The sequence below is a fragment of the Oncorhynchus masou genome, chromosome 1 (assembly GCF_036934945.1).
Source record: "Oncorhynchus masou masou isolate Uvic2021 chromosome 1, UVic_Omas_1.1, whole genome shotgun sequence".
Taxonomy (NCBI): Eukaryota; Metazoa; Chordata; class Actinopteri; order Salmoniformes; family Salmonidae; genus Oncorhynchus; species Oncorhynchus masou.
Genome location: NC_088212.1, coordinates 50,134,978 through 50,155,695, shown reverse-complemented (window position 1 = coordinate 50,155,695; position 20,718 = coordinate 50,134,978). Strand labels below are relative to the sequence as shown.

The following is a 20,718-nucleotide window of genomic DNA, read 5'->3' as shown; positions in this document are numbered from 1 at the left end:
CTGTCAAAAAAGACAGGTTCATAAGGCATTCATAACCCACATAGGCTTCAGGTTGAATTTAGAGGTGAAGCCAATGTATTCCTATGGGGAGAGAAGTCAATGCAAACTGTTTTTATGTAAACACCTTCTTTTAACTGTTAAGGGTTAATGCCACACGGTCAAGGTTAGGCTTGCACAGATCGGGAGGACCTTAGGAACAGTCCTGTGTTTGAATTGTCCTTCTAAACCTAACTGTTCCGCCGCTGTCACCCACAATCAAATGACGTTCTGGTGCAGGCTTCATATTGGGCCTACTTTTCTCATGGTCGCTGCGCTTAGACCGAGCGAGCTACGGTCAAGCGGGATATCTCGTTGAACTCGGCACGGCCTTGGGATTATGTTTATGCCATTGCCTGCTCTCTGTGTCTTTAAACACCACGCTTTGTCACTCCATCCTTGCTGTGTGTGTGTGTGAGAGCTTTTCTTTCTTTCTCTGTTTGGAGAAATGACTGATTTTACAGTTCAGGAGGGTTGCCTAATCACACATATGAAGTTTTGAAAAGATCTGACCTTTTTAACCCTTGGATACAGCCACTATGACACCATTTAAGGCACTTTCTGTTGGCACAGGAAGCTATAAATAAACTCATATCCTCATTGGGGTATGCCTTTACAGAATCCTGAGTTTTAAGTCTTTATGTTAAGAACTGAGTTATTTACGGAGGGTTTAGTGAGTGTGTGTTATTTCAGAAAATCATAGAAAATCACAGAAATCTCGCAGAGCTCCACAGCATACTTTAAAAATATTCGTATGAACACCCTGCAACTGGATCTGTAACTGTTGAAAAAAAAAAACCCACCTATATTTGAACATCACAAACCTGTCATTGTATGATTTCTCTTAAATGACGATAGATTAATGGCTGATTTTTTTGTTATTGACACCGGAGGCTCCTTGACTTTGACGTGAAGTGAAAAAATCATTTCTCTATTTTCATTTTGGACCTTTAATCCCAGAAAAATGGCCATAATTCAAAAACTGTTGAGGCCTAGACGCCATCTTGTTCGGGGCCAACTGCCTATTATGCCAAACCTATGCTCACCAAGTTTCGGCTTCGAAATATTTTCAGTTTTCGAGATAAGGCCCGTCGTGATTCGTGATGTTTTGTCAAATTGCAGTATGATTGCTTATGCCCTCTTGTGGGATTTTCCGGGATAGCGGAAAAATGACCAAAATTGGATTATTTTATAAAACGAAAACCGAATGTCCGACAAAGTTCATTTGATGTCTTCCCGGTAGGTCTGGCCCTGCCGCTCGGCCCGACGCCGTCCCCGAATTTAACAAATGTTTTCGGACGTCTAGTAAGGGAAGGTACATTTGCAATATGGACTTTTTCACTAACCATACAGAAAATGTCGAAATGTTCCCTTAGGGTATGTTATCACAATAACAAAGTGAACCCACGTTTGTTTGATATCTGTAATGGAAATTAGTGTCCCAATTAGTTTAATATTGATGCATACATTGTAACATTTGACTAAATACTGCCTCTACAGTGGGGCAAAAAAGTATTTAGTCAGCCACCAATTGTGCAAGTTCTCCCACTTAAAAGGATGAGAGAGGCCTGTAATTTTCATCATAGGTACACTTCAACTATGACAGACAAAATTAGAAAAAAAAATCCAGAAAATCACATTGTAGGATTTTTAATGAATCTATTTGCAAATTATGGTGGAAAATAAGTATTTGGTCAATAACAAAAGTTTATCTCAATACTTTGTTATATACCCTTTGTTGGCAATGACAGAGGTCAAACGTTTTCTGTAAGTCTTCACAAGGTTTTCACACACTTGCTGGTATTATGGCCCATTCCTCCATGCAGATCTCCTCTAGAGCAGTGATGTTTTGGGGCTGTTGCTGGGCAACACGGACATGGCCCCATTCAATTGGTGGCTGACTAAATACTTTTTTGCCCCGCTGTATATACTGTAGCTTTTGTAAACATAGCCTACAGTGATAGGTGTCAAAAAGTTAATGGTTCAAATTTAATTTTTGCAGATTGTGCAAAACGCCCCCGTCAGAGGACTCCAATTTTGATACGGTAAAAGCTTGACATTCAGTTGTTTTCATGATGTGTTATCTAACGCTTACAATTTATTTCCTTTTTGCTTAATTGGCAGTTATATCAACATTTAGCAACCAAGCTAGCAACATTAGCAAATCCGTTAACTATATATGAGGTAAAAAGTTGGATATGTAATGTTGTTTGGTCTGTCGCTCAGTCGAAGTTTATGTTATATCGTAAAATAACAAACTTTTTTTTGTATATCGCGCTGGTCCGTACAATTGACCTTATTTTAGCACCCAAAAAACGTAATACTTCCAGATCAACTGTAATATCAATGCCATTGTAAAGCACAATTTCTCCCTTTTCCAACAAAATCAATGATGAGCCCTTCATGATGCCCATCTCTGCATGATTCAAGAAGGCAATGAGCTCCGTCGGGTCTTTTTAAAAATGGGGGGGAAGCGAAACATATTGCGTGATAGTGAGGAGAGATGTCGTGTGGGGAAACAGCTTTTTTCACTCACTGTCCAACTTATCACCTTATCACCTCTAAAATGTAAATATAACACTATAAAGAGTTTTTATAATGTGTCATTACATACATATTTGAAGGTCTGTGTCAAATTTGAATCTGTTTTTTAGGGAGGTGTTAAAGTGATCGTCAGAAGTAAACAGGCTTTTGAGAGTCATGATAGTTTGCAGTGATGACGCAAAAAATGACTAAGTATCCCCCTTACCCTGTCCATTTCTTGTTTCTAAACAGTGAGAGAAGTGCTACACTTGGTGGAGAGAGGCTGTAAGACAGAATTAGTTGCTTTATGCGTGCTGTACGTTACGCCATAACATGTAACGTACAGCGTCGGAGGGGTACGTTTTTTTCCACATTTTCTCCAATACTATAGACCCATTACCATGTCTGTCAATGCTTGAAAAGAAACGTAGTTCACACCCCAGATTTATGTCAACACAGTCGCTACAGTCCCATTAGTTTTCTTTGCAGCCTCGTTTGAATGTCACAGTTGCGCACATTTGTACGGAATGGGGTTAGCGTACGTTACAACGTGTATGTATACATGTATACAAATGTGTATACATGTTACTTTTTTGAAAACCCTCAACCTAACTTAACTTAAATAAATTGCAATAAAAATCAGTGGTCAGCTAGTTAGAATGTTGTCTTTAGGTGGCTCGAGGTGGTTTAGTCCTCCAAATCGCTAGAAAGTGTCCGAATTTAGGGGGTGGCCGATGTTGGGGGAAAATTAGCTAGCTAACGTTAGATAAAAATTGCTGACACCATTCAAATCAATGAGGTTTTGGAACTTTAAAGCCAATTTATCTCAAAATCATCTTTTTATAGAGCCTTACGAGCCAGCGTTATCGTCCCAAGTGCTTGATATTGTTAATGTTTGTTGCTAGCGTTAGTTGGTTTGACTTGTGTTAACGCACTGCACTGATACTGTGAATAAAACTAATTTGTTAAGTTAGGGTATGTTACGTTAATCAGCTAGCTAACTAAGTAGCAAGCTAGCTAACTAACGACAAAGTTATTTATATCTTGGCTTCTACAAGCCACATTCATTAGTTTTTGTTTGCTGGAAAGCCCTGATATGACTCGGCTATCTATGGTAGATCTTAAGACTAGCTTCATTCAACAGTCACTAGTTAACTTAGCTAGATATAATAGCTAGCTAATTAATTTTGCTAGCAGCTACCTAATGTTAGCTTCATAAATTGATCAAATCCCCCACTTCACAGCTTCAAAAGGGGGTTACCCAGAGGATCTCACCAAGGAGAGGAGCCAAAGTAAGCTTAAGGATGCAGAGTCTGGGCTCACCACTGTTGGACCCTTACAGCCTTACTCCACATCCCACTCGTTTACCTCTCCACCGGACAACCCACTCCAAGATGGACAGTAATCACCAGTTAGACATTACTGATGTGAATAAAGATTGGCTACTCACAGAGACTGTGGCCATTGAAAGTAGAGAAGGACGAGTCTGGTCAAAACATTCAGGTACTAGCTAGCTACAACAATTCCTTTAATGTGTTGCTTTCACCTTTGACCTGTTTGGATGAAACACTCTTTTTGGTCATTTCGGGTTAGATGAAGAGAGTATCCAGGGAATCAGATATATCACAGAGGACCTGATCTCGAGGCTGACCAAGCAGGACAATTTAGCCTTTGTACGGTCCCTAAACCTGGCCGTAACAAAGAGTGGAGACAAGAAATTCAAGGTAAGAATTATGTGATGAGACTGTTAAATCTGACTGATGGTAAAGGATATTTCAATCACCAAAGCAGCACCACGTAGATCAGTGGAGGCTGATGACTAGAAACATTTAGGAGGATGGGAGACCCACGGTAAAGGCACACAGAGACAACAAACTTGTTTTCAAAATCGTCAAAGATAAATTATTTTAACCCAAAACCTTTTAATAAAGACATTTATAGTAAAATATGGGGAAGGAAATGAGAGGGCTACTTTAGAGTTTGGAAGGGATTCTGAGCATAGAGTGATTAACTGAGGTGCAGGACAGGTGTAAGAGTATCGGTGTGTCGATCTTGTCATAATTGTATCTTTTTTATCACACTTGATACTCATAATTGGATTTACTCATGATCGGAAAACCCAGAAGTGTGCTTTAAATGCCAGTAAGTAAAGCCTATTCCTCAAGTGTGCATTACTATACTATCACTTAGAGTGCATCTCACAGTGCATCATTATGTTCCTTCACACACATTGTTCAAAGGTAAATGACCCCGATAGATGAAAATGCACATGATTTACTTACTTAGTCCTATTCAAGTGAACACTTTCTCTCCCGACACTTATGCCACAACATTTGTACAATTAAAATAAACAATCCACATTTGTCATTTTATTTTCGAATGATCTGCTGCTTGATAAACATACCTGGGTGAGAAAAATAATAGCAAGCAAGCATGGAATAATTATACGGACAGACTAAGTAGACAGAAAAAAACAACCATATGGCTTCAGCAAAGTTGGCAGGATATTATTCGATTGAACAACAATGACTAGCTACGGACTGATTCATACACAATGTTTGGAGAAGGGAGACTTGTGCCATGAGACGAGTGAATCAGAGCTTGTTCTTATCCAATCGTTGCAGCAGGCTCAACCGATACCCCGTCCGTTTCTTTACAGACTAAAGAACTAGCCAATAGTTGTTTAGAGCACACAGCACTTCACACTGAGTGAAAGAGCGATGCGTGCTGGCAGCTGAAAGCACATTTTTTAGATCACAGATAATTACAAAAAATGTGTCATCGTATTTGGAAAATTCTCCATATGCGTTACGATACTAATTTTGTCTGAAGGTATTGTGAAGTGGAAAATACATTGGATTTGAAAAAAGTCATCAACATCAATTGTTTTTAGGGAAAAATGTAATCCACAGGTTTCAAATATGCATTGAACCTTATTGTGAAATGCTTACTTACAAGCCCTACCCTGTTGAGACGATGGGTTCCCCTACGGGAACTCCACCCCCCCGTTCAGTTGAAAAGGTGGTGCAGGGAATGCAAAAATATTCTTTAGAAATATTTAACCTACACACATTAACAAGTCCAATACCTCAAATGAAAGATAAACACCTTGTTCATCTACCCAGCATGTCAGATTTTTAAAATGTTTTACGGCGAAAACACAACATATATTTATGTTAGACCACCACCAAACCAAAGAAAAAACGTAGCCATTGTTTCCAGCAAAAGATAAAAATCACAAAAGCAGGATTTAAAAAAAAAATCAATCACTAACCTCTTGAAAATCTTCATCAGATAAGTCATATGACATGTTACACAGTACATTTATGTTTTGTTCGATAATATGCATTTTATATCCATAAATCTCAGTTTACATTGACGCCATGTTCAGAAAATCCTCCAAAAATCCGGAGGAATTATAGAAAGCTACGCCAGATAACAGAAATACTCATCATAAACTTTGACTAAAGATACATGTTCTACATATAATTAAAGATACACTGGTTCTTAATGCAACCGCTGTGTCACATTTTTTTTTTACGTTACAGAAAAAGCCTAACATTACAATAATCTGAGACGGCGCTCAGATGTAACAATATTTCTCCGCCATGTTGGAGTCAACAGAAATACAAAATTACAACATAAATATTCCCTTACCTTTGATGATCTTTCATCAGAATGTAGTGCCAGGGGTCCTTGTTCAACAATAAATCGTTTTGTTTCATAATGTTCAATTCTAGTGTCCAAGTAGCAGCATTTGCTACCACTTTCAGCTCACATGCCCAAAAAATGACTTCTGGTCCAGGATAACTTTGCATCAAAACTTCCAAAAGACATATTACAGGTGCAGAATCAATCTTCATGATGTTATAATCATATATATCCAATAGCATTCCAACCGGATCATTCGTTTTCATCTGGGGCTGATTGGAACAGCCGAAGCACTCAAAGACAAACGCGCCACAACAAAATGGCATCCTTTTGCGACACCAACTACTTTCCTTCCCATTAGGTCAAAGTTCACAGCAAATGCTCCATTACACTTTCTACTGAATGAGGACATCTAGTGGAAGATGTAGGAAGTGTTTCCAGATCCATAACTTGTTGGGAAGGGAGGGGGCGATGACGTCAAAGTTGCCCCAACTTTAAGGATTTCAAAACTTGTTTGGAAGATTGCCTGTCCTGTGAGTTCTGTTATACTCACAGACATAATTCAAACGGGTTTAGAAACTTCAGAGTGTTTTCTATCCAATATTATTAATAATACGCTTATATTAGCAATTTAGGACAGATTTTGATGCAGTTCACTATGGGCACGCAATTCATCCAAAGTGGAAATACTGCCCCCTATCTCTACCAACAATGCAGTTAACCTCTTGATGCTATGGGGGCGCTATTTCATTTTTGGATAAAAAGACGTGCCCGTTTTAAGCACAATATTTTGTCACAAAAAGATGCTCGACTATGCATATAATTGGTAGCTTTGGAAAGAAAGCACTCTGACGTTTCCAGAACTGCAAAGATATTCTCTGTGCGTGCCCTAGAACGTGAGCTACAGGCAAAACCAAGATGAAACGGCATCCAGGAAATCAGCAGGATTTTTGAGGCTCCGTTTTCCTTATATGGCTGTGAATGCGAGAGGAATGAGCCTGCCCTTTCTGTCGTTTCTCCAAGGTGTCTGCAGCATTGTGACGTATTTGTAGGCATATCATTGGAAGATTGACCATAAGAGACCACATTTACCAGGTGTCCGCCCGGTGTCCTGCGCCGAAATTGGTGCGCAAACCTCAGCTGCAAGTATTTTTCCATGGAATTCAGAGAAGAAAGCAGGCTTCCACGAACGATATATATCAATGAAGAGATATGTGAAAAAACACCTTGAGGATTGATTCCAAACAACGTTTGCCATGTTTCGGTCGATATTATGGAGTTAATTCGGAAAAAGTTTGACATTGTTGGTGACTGAATTTTCGGTTAGTTTCGGTAGCCGAATGTGATGGTACAAAGCGGAGCGATTTCTCCTACACAAAGATTCTTTCAGGAAAAACTGAACATTTGCTATGTAACTGAGAGTCTCCTCATTGAAAACATCCGAAGCTCTTCAAAGGTAAATGATTTTATTTATTTGGTTATCTGGTTTTTGTGAAAATGTTGCGTGCTAAATGCTACTCAAAATGCTAAGCTAGCTTTGCATACTCTTACACAAATTAGTGAATTGCTATGGTTCAAAAGCATAAAAGCATATTTTGAAAATCTGAGATGACAGTGTTGTTAAGAAAAGGCTAAGCTTGAGAGCAGGCGCATTATTTTCATTTTATTTGCGATTTTCAGAAATCGTTAACGTTGCGTTATGCTAATGAGCCTGAGGCTTTATTCACGATCCCGGATCCGGGATGGGGAGTATAATAAGAGTTAAGAAAATATTTACGAAATAAACTAAAGTAAAAAAAAGTTATAAAATAGCAATAACGAGGCTATATACAGTGCCTTGCGAAAGTATTCGGCCCCTTGAACTTTGCAAACTTTTGCCACATTTCAGGCTTCAAACATAAAGATATAAAACTGTATTTTTTTGTGAAGAATCAACAACAAGTGGGACACAATCATGAAGTGGATCGACATTTATTGGATATTTCAAACTTTTTTAACAAATCAAAAACTGAAGAATTGGGCGTGCAAAATTATTCAGCCCCTCTACTTTCAGTGCAGCAAACTCTCTCCAGAAGTTCAGTGAGGATCTCTGAATGATCCAATGTTGACCTAAATGACTAATGATGATAAATACAATCCACCTGTGTGTAATCAAGTCTCCGTATAAATGCACCTGCACTGTGATAGTCTCAGAGGTCCGTTAAAAGTTCATTGAGCATCATGAAGAACAAGGAACACACCAGGCAGGTCCGAGATACTGTTGTGAAGAAGTTTAAAGCCGGATTTGGATACAAAAAGATTTTCCAAGCTTTAAACATCCCAAGGAGCACTGTGCAAGCGATAATAATGAAATGGAAGGAGTATCAGACCTCTGCAAATCTACCAAGACCTGGCCGTCCCTCTAAACTTTCAGCTCATACAAGGAGAAGACTGATCAGAGATGCAGCCAAGAGGCCCATGATCACTCTGGATGAACTGCAGAGATCTACAGCTGAGCTGGGAGACTCTGTCCATAGGACAACAATCAGTCGTATATTGAACAAATCTGGCCTTTATGAAAGAGTGGCAAGAAGAAAGCCATTTCTTAAAGATATCCATAAAAAGTGTTGTTTAAAGTTTGCCACAAGCCACCTGGGAGACACACCAAACATGTGGAAGAAGGTGCTCTGGTCAGATGAAACCAAAATTGAACTTTTTGGCAACAATGCAAAACGTTATGTTTGGCGTAAAAGCAACACAGCTCATCACCCTGAACACACCATCCCCACTGTCAAACATGGTGGTTGCAGCATCATGGTTTGGGCCTGCTTTTCTTCAGCAGGGACAGGGAAGATGGTTAAAATTGATGGGAAGATGGATGGAGCCAAATACAGGACCATTCTGGAAGAAAACCTGATGGAGTCTGCAAAAGACCTGAGACTGAGACGGAGATTTGTCTTCCAACAAGACAATGATCCAAAACATAAAGCAAAATCTACAATGGAATGGTTAAAAAATAAACATATCCAGGTGTTAGAATGGCCAAGTCAAAGTCCTGAATCCAATCGAGAATCTGTGGAAAGAACTGAAAACTGCTGTTCAAAAATGCTCTCCATCCAACCTCACTGAGCTCAAGCTGTTTTGCAAGGAGGAATGGGAAAAAATTCCAGTCTCTCGATGTGCAAAACTGATAGAGACATACCCCAAGCGACTTACATCTGTAATCGCAGCAAAAGGTGGCGCTACAAAGTATTAACTTAAGGGGGCTGAATAATTTTGCAACACACAATTTTTCAGTTTTTGATTTGTTAAAGAAGTTTGAAATATCCAATAAATGTCGTTCCACTTCATGATTGTGTCCCACTTGTTGTTGATTCTTCACAAAAAAATACAGTTTTATGTTTGAAGCCTGAAATGTGGCAAAAGGTTGCAAAGTTCAAGGGGGCCGAATACTTTCGCAAGGCACTGTATATGGGGCTACCAGTACCGAGTCAATACAGTGGGGCAAAAAAGTATTTAGTCAGCCACCAATTGTGCAAGTTCTCCCACTTAAAAATATGAGCGGCATGTAATTTTCATCATAGGTACACTTCAACTATTACAGACAAAATGAGAAAAGAAATCCAGAAAATTACATTGTAGGATTTTTAATGAATTTATTTGCAAATTATGGTGGAAAATAAGTATTTGGTCAATAACAAAAGTTTAACTCAATACTTTGAATACTTTGTTATATACCCTTTGTTGGCAATGACAGAGGTCAAATGTTTTCTGTAAGTCTTCACAAGGTTTTCACACACTGTTGCTGGTATTTTGGCCCATTCCTCCATGCATATCTCCTCTAGAGCAGTGATGTTTTGGGGCTGTTGCTGGGCAACACAGACTTTCAACTCCCTCCAAAGATTTTATATGGGGTTGAGATCTGGAGACTGGCTAGGCCACTCCAGGACCTTGAAATGCTTCTTACGAAGCCACTCCTTTGTTGCCCTGGCGGTGTGTTTGGGATCATTGTCATGCTGAAAGACCCAGCCACGTTTCATCTTTAATGCCCTTGCTGATGGAAGGAGGTTTTCACTCAAAATCTCACGATACATGGCCCCATTCACTCTTTCCTTTACACGGATCAGTCGTCCTGGTCCTTTTGCAGAAACACAGCCCCAAAGCATGATGTTTCCACCCCCATGCTTCAAAGTAGGTATGGTGTTCTTTGGATGCAACTCTGCATTCTTTGTCCTCCAAACACGACGAGTTGAGTTTTTAACAAAAGGTTTCATCTGACCATATGAAATTCTCCTAATCTTCTTCTGGATCATCCAAATGCTCTCTAGCAAACTTCAGACGGGCCTGGACATGTACTGGCTTAAGCAGGGGGGCACGTCTGGCACCGCAGGATTTGAGTCCCTGGCGGCGTAGTGTGTTACTGATGGTAGGCTTTGTTACTTTGGTCCCAGCTCTCTGCAGGTCATTCACTAGGTCCCCCCGTGTGGTTCTGGGATTTTTGCTCACCGTTCTTGTGATCATTTTGACCCCACGGAGTGAGATCTTGCGTGGAGCCCCAGATCGAGGGAGGTTATCAGTGGTCTTGTATGTCTTCCATTTCCTAATAATTGCTCCCACAGTTGATTTCTTCAAACCAAGCTGCTTACCTATTGCAGATTCAGTCTTCCCAGCCTGGTGCAGGTCTACAATTTTGTTTCTGGTGTCCTTTGACAGCTCTTTGGTCTTGGCCATAGTGTGACTGTTTGAGGTTGTGGACAGGTGTCTTTTATACTGATAACAAGTTCAAACAGGTGCCATTAATACAGGTAACAAGTGGAGGACAGAGGAGCCAGTTAAGCATTAGGGGGCGCTATTAGAATTTTGGGATGAAAAACGTTCCCGTTTTAAACAAGATATTTTGTCACGAAAAGATGCTCAACTATGCATATAATTGACTGCTTTGGATAGAAAACATTCTGACTTTTCCAAAACTGCAAAGATATTGTCTGTGAGTGCCACAGAACTGATGTTACAGGCGAAACCCAGATAAAAATCCAACCAGGAAGTGCTGCATTTTTTGAAACCGTCTCATGCCAATGACTCTTTATATGGCTGTGAATGAGCTACGAATGAGCTTACGTTTTCCACGTATTCCCCAAGGTGTCTAAAGTATTGTGACGTCTTTTTACGCATTTCCATTGAAGAATAGCCATAAAGGAGCATATTTAGCAAGTGGTCACATGTTGTCTCCCGCAGAAAATCTTGCGTGAAATACTGAGGTAGCCATTTTTCCAATCGCTTCTTATGAGAAACCAATTGCCTCGACGGATATATTATCGAATATATATGTTAAAAACACCTTGAGGATGGATCCTAAACAATGTTTGCCGTGTTTCTGTCGATATTATGGAGCTAATTTTGAAAAAAGTCTGGCATGGTAGTGGTAGCATTTTCCGGTCGATTTCTCAGCCAAGCATGATGAAACAACGGGAGCTATTTCGCCTACAAAAATAATCTTTTTGGAAAAAAGAAACATTTGCTATCTAACTGGGAGTCTCCTGAGTGAAAGCATCTGAAGTTCTTCAAAGGTAAATGATTTAATTTGGTTGCTTTTCTTATTTTCGTGAAAATGTTGCCTGCTGCCAGCAGAGCCTAGCATAGCATTATGCCATGATAAACTTACACAAATGCTTGTCTAGCGTTGGCTGTAATGCATATTTTGAAAATCTGAGATGACAGTGTGATTAACAAAAGGCTAAGCTTGTGTTTGAATATATTTCATTTGCGATTTTCATGAATAGGAAAAGTTTCTTGGGGTATTTATGTCCGCTGCGTTATGCTAATTCGTTTGAGGCTATGATTATGCTCCCGGATCCGGGATTGCTAGCCGTAAGAAGTTTTAAAGAAGAAGTTACAGGTCTGCGAGAGCCAGAAATCTTGCTTGTTTGTAGGTGACCAAATACTTATTTTCCACCATTATTTGCAAATAAATTCATAAAAATCCTACAATGTGATTTTCTGGATTTTTTTTCTCATTTTGTCTGTCATAGTTGAAGTGTACCTATGATTAAAATTACAGGCCTCTCTCATCCTTTTAAGTGGGAGAACTTGGACAATTGGTGGCTGACTAAATACTTTTTTGCCCCACTGTATATTGGGGTACATGTTAGTCGAGGTAATATGTACATGTAGGTAGGGGTAAAGTGACTATGCATAGATAATAAACTGCAAGTAGCAGCATCGTTAGAAAGGAAAGGGGGGTGGGTCAATGGAAATAGTCCGGATAGCCATTTGATTAGCTCTTCAGCAGTCTTATGGCTTGGGGGAGGAACCTGTTAAGGAATGTTTTGGACCTAGACTTGGTGATCCGGTACCACTTGCAGCGATAGCATAGAGGATAGTCTAGGGTGGCTGGAGTTTTTGGCAATTTTTAGGGCCTCCCTCTGACACGGCCTGGTATAGAGGTCCTGGATGGCCACTAAAAACTAAATAGATTCACTGTTGCTATCAGTCCAAAGGGTAGGTTTACAGAGCAAATGAAATGTGACCAAACTTTATCATTCATGTATCATCAAAAATGCTATTTAAGCCTATATAGCATTTGCAAAGTCATCAATAGCTATTGTTTCAATTCAACACAGAATTCAACTTACAAATAGACAATACAATAGGTCTACGGTTTCAAGCTCTGGTTGATTTTAAATTGTATGATATGTAGTGATATTGAAATGTGCTTGGTTGTCAATACAACCAAATACAGTATCAACATTTGAAGGAGATGTATCTTCTGTTTGGATAGTACCTTCTGTGCACGTCTCCAAAAAAATCTAAGTTAAACCTAAAAAATCAAAGTTATAGAATAGGACTATAAACCAAACGATATTTAAATTTGATTGATTTAATCCTAACTTAGATTTTTGGTTGAGATGGAGATGTGAATCCAACACAGCAATTATTAATTTGTAGAAAAGCTGGAATTAAAACCAGACTAAGTCAGTGGCAGAAGATGAATCCCCTTTAAATTATGATATTTGGTTGCGTTGTCAACCAATCACAATTCAATATAACTTTAGGCTATTTAATGTATTACAAAAGTAATATAAAAATAAATGTAACATTCAATCTTAAAATTAGTAACATCCATGGCCACATTGAGGTTACTGTAACTATGCATTTTTCCCTTCTCTAATCATATAAAGCGTGCATGTTCAAGATTGCATGCATACTGTATGTTGTTGCAGGTCTGTGGAGATCTTCACAATTGCTGTAATTATCTGCACAGAATCTTGAACAGTGTTGGTCAATTGCACCATGTACAGTGCATTCGGAAAATATTCAGCCCCTTGATTTTACACATTTTGTTACATATTCTAAAATTGGTGAAATAGTTTTTTTCCTCAATCTGCACACAATACCCCATAATGAAGTTATTTAAAAAAAAAAGGATAAAACTGATCACATTTACATAAGTATTCAGACCCTCTACTTTACTTTGTTGACGCACCTTTGGCAGTAATTACAGCCTTGAGTCTTCTTGGGCATGATGCTACAAGCTTGGCACACCTGTATTTGGGAAGTTTCACATTCTTCTCTGCAGATCCTCTCAAGCTCTGTCAGGTTGGATGGGAAGCGTCGCTGCACAACTATTTTCAGGTCTGCATAGATGTTCGATCGGGTTCATGTCCGGACTCTGGCTGTGCCACTCAAGGACATTCAAAGACTTGTCCCAAAGCCACTCCTGCGTTGTCTTGGTTGTGTGCTTAGGGTTGTTGTCCTGTTGGAAGGTGAACCTTCTCCCCAGTCTGAGTTCCTGAGCCCTCTGAAGCAGGTTTTCATCAAGGATCTCTCTGTACTTTGCTCTCCCCACAGCATGATGCTGCCACCACCATACTTCACCGTAGGGATGGTGCCAGGTTTCCTCCAGATGTGATGCTTGGCATTCAGGCCAAAGAGTTCAATCGTGTTTTCATTAGACCAGAGAATCTTGCTTCTCATGGTCTGAGAGTCTTTAGGTGCCTTTTGGCAAACTCCAAGCGGGCTATCATGTGCCTTTTACTGAGGAGTGGCTTCCGCCTGGCCACGACCATAAAGGCCTGATTGGTGGAGTGCTGCAGAGATGGTTGTCGTTCTAAAAGGTTCTCCCATCTCCACACAGGCAACTCTGGAGCTCTTTCAGAGTGACCATTAGGTTCTTGGTCACCTCCCTGACCAAGGCCCTTCTCCCCCGATTGCTCAGTTTGGCCGGGCGGCCAGCCCTTGCAAGACTCTTGTTGGTTTCAAACTTCTTCCATTTAAGAATAATGGAGGCCACTGTGTTCTTGCGGACCTTCAATGCTGCAGACATTTTTTAGTACCCTTCCCCAGATCTGTGCCTCAACGTAAATTATGTCTCTGAGCTCACTGACAATTCCTTTGACATCATGTCTTGGTTTTTGCTTTGACATGCACTGTCAACTGTGGGACCTTATAAAGACAGGTGTGTGCCTTTCCAAATCATGTCCAATCAATTTAATTCACCACTAGTGGACTCCAGTCAAGTTGTAGAAATATCTCAAGGATGATCAATGGAAACGGGATGCACCTGAGCTCAATTTCGAGTCTCATAGCAAAGGGTCTGAATGCTTATGTAAATAAGCTATTTGGAAAAATATCTAAAAATCAGTTTTCACTTTGTCATTATGGGGTACTGTGTCTAGATTGATGAGGAAAAACATGTACTTAATGCATTTTAGAATAAGGCTGTAACATAACAAAATGTGGAAAAAGTCAAGGGGTCTGAATACTTTCCGAATGCACTATACTTTTAATGTGAACTCAACTGTGAACCAGGTCATTTGGTTCTGCTATTAGATGAAGCACGGTGATAACATGAATCTGTTGTATAAATAAACTAAATATCTGATATTGTATTCCTACTAACTGTATTCCTATTTGCTGTGTTTTAAAGTGGTTGAAAGTGCAGTGATAGGCATTTCGGTGACAACTTTAATTTAAGATCCAATGCTGCCAGTTTTATTTTATTTAACTAGGCAAGTCGGTTAAGAACAAATCCTTATTTACAATGACGGCCTGCCCCGGGCCAAACCAAACCAAATCAAATCAAATCAAATTTATTTGTCACATACACATGGTTAGCAGATGTTAATGCGAGTGTAGCGAAATGCTTGTGCTTCTAGTTCCGACAATGCAGTAATAACCAACAAGTAATCTAACTAACAATTCCTAAACTACTGTCTTATACACAGTGTAAGGGGATAAAGAATATGTACATAAGGATATATGAATGAGTGATGGTACAGAGCAGCATAGGCAAGATACAGTAGATGGTATCGAGTACAGTATATACATATGAGATGAGTATGTAAACAAAGTGGCATAGTTAAAGTGGCTAGTGATACATGTATTACATAAGGATGCAGTCGATGATATAGAGTACAGTATATACGTATGCATATGAGATGAATAATGTAGGGTAAGTAACATTATATAAGGTAGCATTGTTTAAAGTGGCTAGTGATATATTTACATCATTTCCCATCAATTCCCATCCGCAAACTTGGGTCCTGTGTGGCTCAGTCGGTAGAGCATGGCGCTTGCAATGCCAAGCGTCGTGGGTTCGATTCCCGCTGGGGCCACCCATATGTAAAAGTAGTGGCCCCAGCCGACTTGTAAGTCGCTTTGGACAAAAGCGTCTGCTAAATGGGATATATATTAAAGTGGCTGGAGTTGAGTCAGTGTCAGTGTGTTGGCAGCAGCCACTCAATGTTAGTGGTGGCTGTTTAACAGTCTGATGGCCTTGAGATAGAAGCTGTTTTTCAGTCTCTCGGTCCCAGCTTTGATGCACCTGTACTGACCTCGCCTTCTGGATGATAGCGGGGTGAACAGGCAGTGGCTCGGGTGGTTGATGTCCTTGATGATCTTTATGGCCTTCCTGTAACATCGGGTGGTGTAGGTGTCCTGGAGGGCAGGTAGTTTGCCCCCGGTGATGCGTTGTGCAGACCTCACTACCCTCTGGAGAGCCTTACGGTTGAGGGCGGAGCAGTTGCCGTACCAGGCGGTGATAAAGCCCGCCAGGATGCTCTCGATTGTGCATCTGTAGAAGTTTGTGAGTGCTTTTGGTGACAAGCCGAATTTCTTCAGCCTCCTGAGGTTGAAGAGGCGCTGCTGCGCCTTCTTCACGATGCTGTCTGTGTGAGTGGACCAATTCAGTTTGTCTGTGATGTGTATGCCGAGGAACTTAAAACTTGCTACTCTCTCCACTACTGTTCCATCGATGTGGATAGGGGGTGTTCCCTCTGCTGTTTCCTGAAGTCCACAATCATCTCCTTAGTTTTGTTGACGTTGAGTGTGAGGTTATTTTCCTGACACCACACTCCGAGGGCCCTCACCTCCTCCCTGTAGGCCATCTCGTCGTTGTTGGTAATCAAGCCTACCACTGTTGTGTCGTCCGCAAACTTGATGATTGAGTTGGAGGCGTGCGTGGCCACGCAGTCGTGGGTGAACAGGGAGTACAGGAGAGGGCTCAGAACGCACCCTTGTGGGGGCCCCAGTGTTGAGGATCAGCGGGGAGGAGATGTTGTTACCTACCCTCACCACCTGGGGGCGGCCCGTCAGGAAGTCCAGTACCCAGTTGCACAGGGCGGGGTCGAGACCCAGGGTCTCGAGCTTGATGACGAGCTTGGAGGGTACTATGGTGTTGAATGCCGAGCTGTAGTCGATGAACAGCATTCTCACATAGGTATTCCTCTTGTCCAGATGGGTTAGGGCAGTGTGCAGTGTGGTTGAGATTGCATCGTCTGTGGACCTATTTGAGCGGTAAGCAAATTGGAGTGGGTCTAGGGTGTCAGGTAGGGTGGAGGTGATATGGTCATTGACTAGTCTCTCAAAGCACTTCATGATGACCGAAGTGAGTGCTACGGGGCGGTAGTCGTTTAGCTCAGTTACCTTAGCTTTCTTGGGAACAGGAACAATGGTCGCCCTCTTGAAGCATGTGGGAACAGCAGACTGATATAGGGATTGATTGAATATGTCCGTAAACACACCAGCCAGCTGGTCTGCGCATGCTTTGAGGGCGCGGCTGGGGATGCCGTCTGGGCCTGCAGCCTTGCGAGGGTTAACACGTTTAAATGTTTTACTCACCCCGGCTGCAGTGAAGGAGAGACCGCATTTTTCCATTGCAGGCAGTGTCAGTGGCACTGTATTGTCCTCAAAGCGGGCAAAAAAGTTATTTAGTCTGCCTGGGAGCAAGACATCCTGGTCCGTGACTGGGCTGGATTTCTTCCTGTAGTCCGTGATTGACTGTAGACCCTACCCGGATGACGCTGGACTAATTGTGCACCGCCCTATGGGACTCCCAATCTTGGCCAGTTGTGATACAGCCTGGAATCTAACCATGGTCTGTAGTGACGCATCTAGCACTGAGATACAATGCCTTAGACTGCTGCACCAATCGGGAGCAATAACAAATTTCTGAGTAACAATGAAGTACCTTACTGTGATTGTTATTTAAAATGGCCAAATAGAAACAAAAATATATTCTTAACAAAGAGACATTTCTCAATCAAGAATTTTGCTGAGATTGACTGGGGGTGGTCTAATTGGGCAGATGAAAACTCGCTGTTATTGACAGAGGTTTGTAACTCTCCTTTTTATTGGTCTATTAACACATTTACTGATGTCACCAGGCAGGCCAAAACTCCATCACACCAAACAGTTGGACATTTTAGGCCGGTCTTTTCAAACAGCTCTTACACAAAAAGGGCATTATCATAATTTTCTGAATTTCACAGCATTATTCCAATCTCATAGTGTGGGAATATGTTTAAAACACAAGCAGGAAATTCAAGATTTTGACTGCACAGGGCCCTTAACCAAAAATCATGGTTGTGCTTTTAGATGGTTGAAATTTTAGGTTAACACATTGGAAATTAAACTACATTTTGCTGTCTTTTTGAGTGGTTAAATATAGTTTAATCTCATTGATCAACGTCTCAACCAAATATTACCTGACTTCCACATTGAAATGACGTGGTGTGCCCAGTGGGATCAAATGTAGATCAAATTAAACTTTCCTGAATTAAAGCCCTGATCAGCCACATACCTGACAATAACTAACAACTGCAAGCGACAGATGTCAGTGGTTACATCCATTTGCCATGCGAAAAAATGTGCTGCGTCAACCTCTTTTAATCACACTTTTAACTTTCTCTCATCTGCCCTTGGTTCGTTGCAGGACGATCAACATGCCCCCTAAAAACAACTCTTACATGCCCAAAAATGAAGTATCACTGTTTCTTCTTCTTACCTTCTTGTGTTGCACAATTTAACCAGAACTTCCTCCATTACATGATTGATACAGCTTTTTCCCAGAAGCTGGAATCTGATGTAGGCAATGAATGGCTTCTTCAATAAAATTAAAAGGCACCATTTGTCGTTAGCGTTAGCTTGCCATTCTGGCGGAGAAAACTGCACTCTGGTAGCTAGTTACTTGCTACTAAATTTTGCAGGACAAATTGAAGAAAATGACACTACATCGACACAAAAATGAAGATCTAAAACCAAGAAAACAATATATAATCTACCTCCGCTGTCTCCTGTAGTTTTTAGGACATTATTTAATTCAAATTAGTTTCTTCAAACTATCTCAATCAACCCGACAATGTCACCAAGCTTCTAAATCACACATGCGTAGTACTAGGCTCAATCTCTGATCCTTTGATTTTCATGGACATGTCAGTTCATACTGCAAAAGCTTTGATGGGTTGGAGGACGTCTTCCGGAAGGTATAATTACCATGTAGGTCTATGGAAGGGGGTGAGGTTGGAAAATAGCTGTCCTCTGGCTATACCGTGGTGCGTCCCTAGTGGGTGCTGTTGAGATTATTGTAGACCATTGCAAAACATTTTTTTAATCAGGTATTTGGTGACGTGAATATATTAATCTTTTTTTTTTACTGAGTAGAATGTTCCTCCTCTGAGGAGCCAACACTGACATAGATACAGATGTAATACAGTGGCATATCTCCTGTGTTTCAGTTCATTGAGAATTTGGAGAAGTGTGACCACCTGCAGATCCTCAACGTCAGCCATAATGTCATTGAAAAAATTGAGAAGCTTGAAAAGCTGCACAACTTGCGGGAACTACATCTCTCCAACAACATAATCCAGTAAGAGCACAGCACACTTAAACAACACCTTTTATTGATGTACTCTGCCATTGGGTAAACAGACTACGTGTATCAAACATTTATTATGATTGCTAATTGTAATATTGTTTTTTGTAATAAAACATTTTAAGAAACATTGTTTCTTTCTGCAGTAAAATTGAGGGCCTAGAGCACATGGCAAGTCTTCAGCTTTTAAATCTTTCCAGCAATGACATTGAACATGTGCCTCTATGGCTGGCTAAGAAACTGAGATCACTCCAGACTTTAAACCTTCAACGTAACAAGATCTCTTCTGTGAGTATCTCTGTTTTTCTCCTTCATCTTGCACCACATATGCACTTCATTTAGCCTGTTTCTATCTTTCCAATTGTAGCTAGTTTATGATTTATAATTTATTTATGTCAGGGGTGTCATTTCAGCTAAACTTAAAGAATGGCAAAGTGATGGAGTGAGAGGATAAAAAAACAATATTTGAAGATAATTTACTGCATTTCTACACAATTTAAAAACTCTAAATGAAATTTGGAGAACAGAAATGATTACTTTGTTGCTGTAGCTTCATTCACCTCAGTCTATAGGGAACGTAACATTCTACAAACACATGACATACAATAATTAGCTGCCTGCTATGCACTAGCTCAGAACCATGATTAAAACTCTAGTTTAGCCAAAGCCATGTACTACAGCCATCTGCATGTACTACACATCTGCAATGTGTTGAGAAAAAGTTACGCTGTTTCCAGTAGCTGCGTCAATGCACTCTCCATAAAGCCAGCCAGCCATACAAACAGCCTTCCCTCCCTCTCCCAGGTGTCTGCATGGTCCTAAAATCATCGGCTACGTAAAAGAAATCCCCATAAAATTTGTCAGTTTAAGCTAGAGATATATTTTTTGCATTGGATGCGTCTCAATCCACCGCATCTGCGGTGAGCGGTAACGGAGCTAGAGTGGTGTTTGTCAGACAATGAGTCATCCCGAAAATCTGTCTTCTCACAAAATCGTCTGAACGGTTTGGCCTACAAACTATTATGACCCCTTTTATGGAAAGATGAGACTCACTCAGTCACTACAAATATACATGCATCCTTCCTAACTCAGTTGCCGGAGAGGAACTGTTGGAACAGTTGCCAGAGAGGAGCTCAGGGATTTCACCATTAAGCCAATGGCGACTTTAAATCAGTTAAGAGTTTCATGATTGTGATAGGAGAAAATGAAGGCATTGCGTTTGTGCGTACGTACGTACGTACGTACGTACGTACATACAGTTGAAGTCGGAATTTTACATACACTTATGTTGGAGACACAAGTATTATTATTTTTTACTTATAATTCACTGTATCACAATTCCAGGGGGTCAGAAGTTTACATACACTAAGTTGACTGTG

General features: G+C 40.5%; 1 protein-coding gene across 3 annotated transcripts in view; it reads left to right on the top strand.

The window, feature by feature from the left end:
- cntrl (centriolin) overlaps positions 1 to 20,718 on the top strand; it is a 122,731-nt gene that overhangs the window by 6,453 nt on the left and 95,560 nt on the right. For 2 of the 3 annotated variants that reach the window (XM_064974032.1, XM_064974022.1), the window contains exons 2-5: positions 3,804 to 4,062; positions 4,153 to 4,283; positions 19,203 to 19,333; positions 19,486 to 19,627. In XM_064974032.1, coding sequence (XP_064830104.1) covers positions 3,804 to 4,062; positions 4,153 to 4,283; positions 19,203 to 19,333; positions 19,486 to 19,627 — 663 coding nt within the window. Of the gene's footprint in view, positions 1 to 2,038; positions 2,082 to 3,803; positions 4,063 to 4,152; positions 4,284 to 19,202; positions 19,334 to 19,485; positions 19,628 to 20,718 lie in introns of all 3 variants that reach the window. The other variant, XM_064974042.1, reaches the window with a different exon arrangement.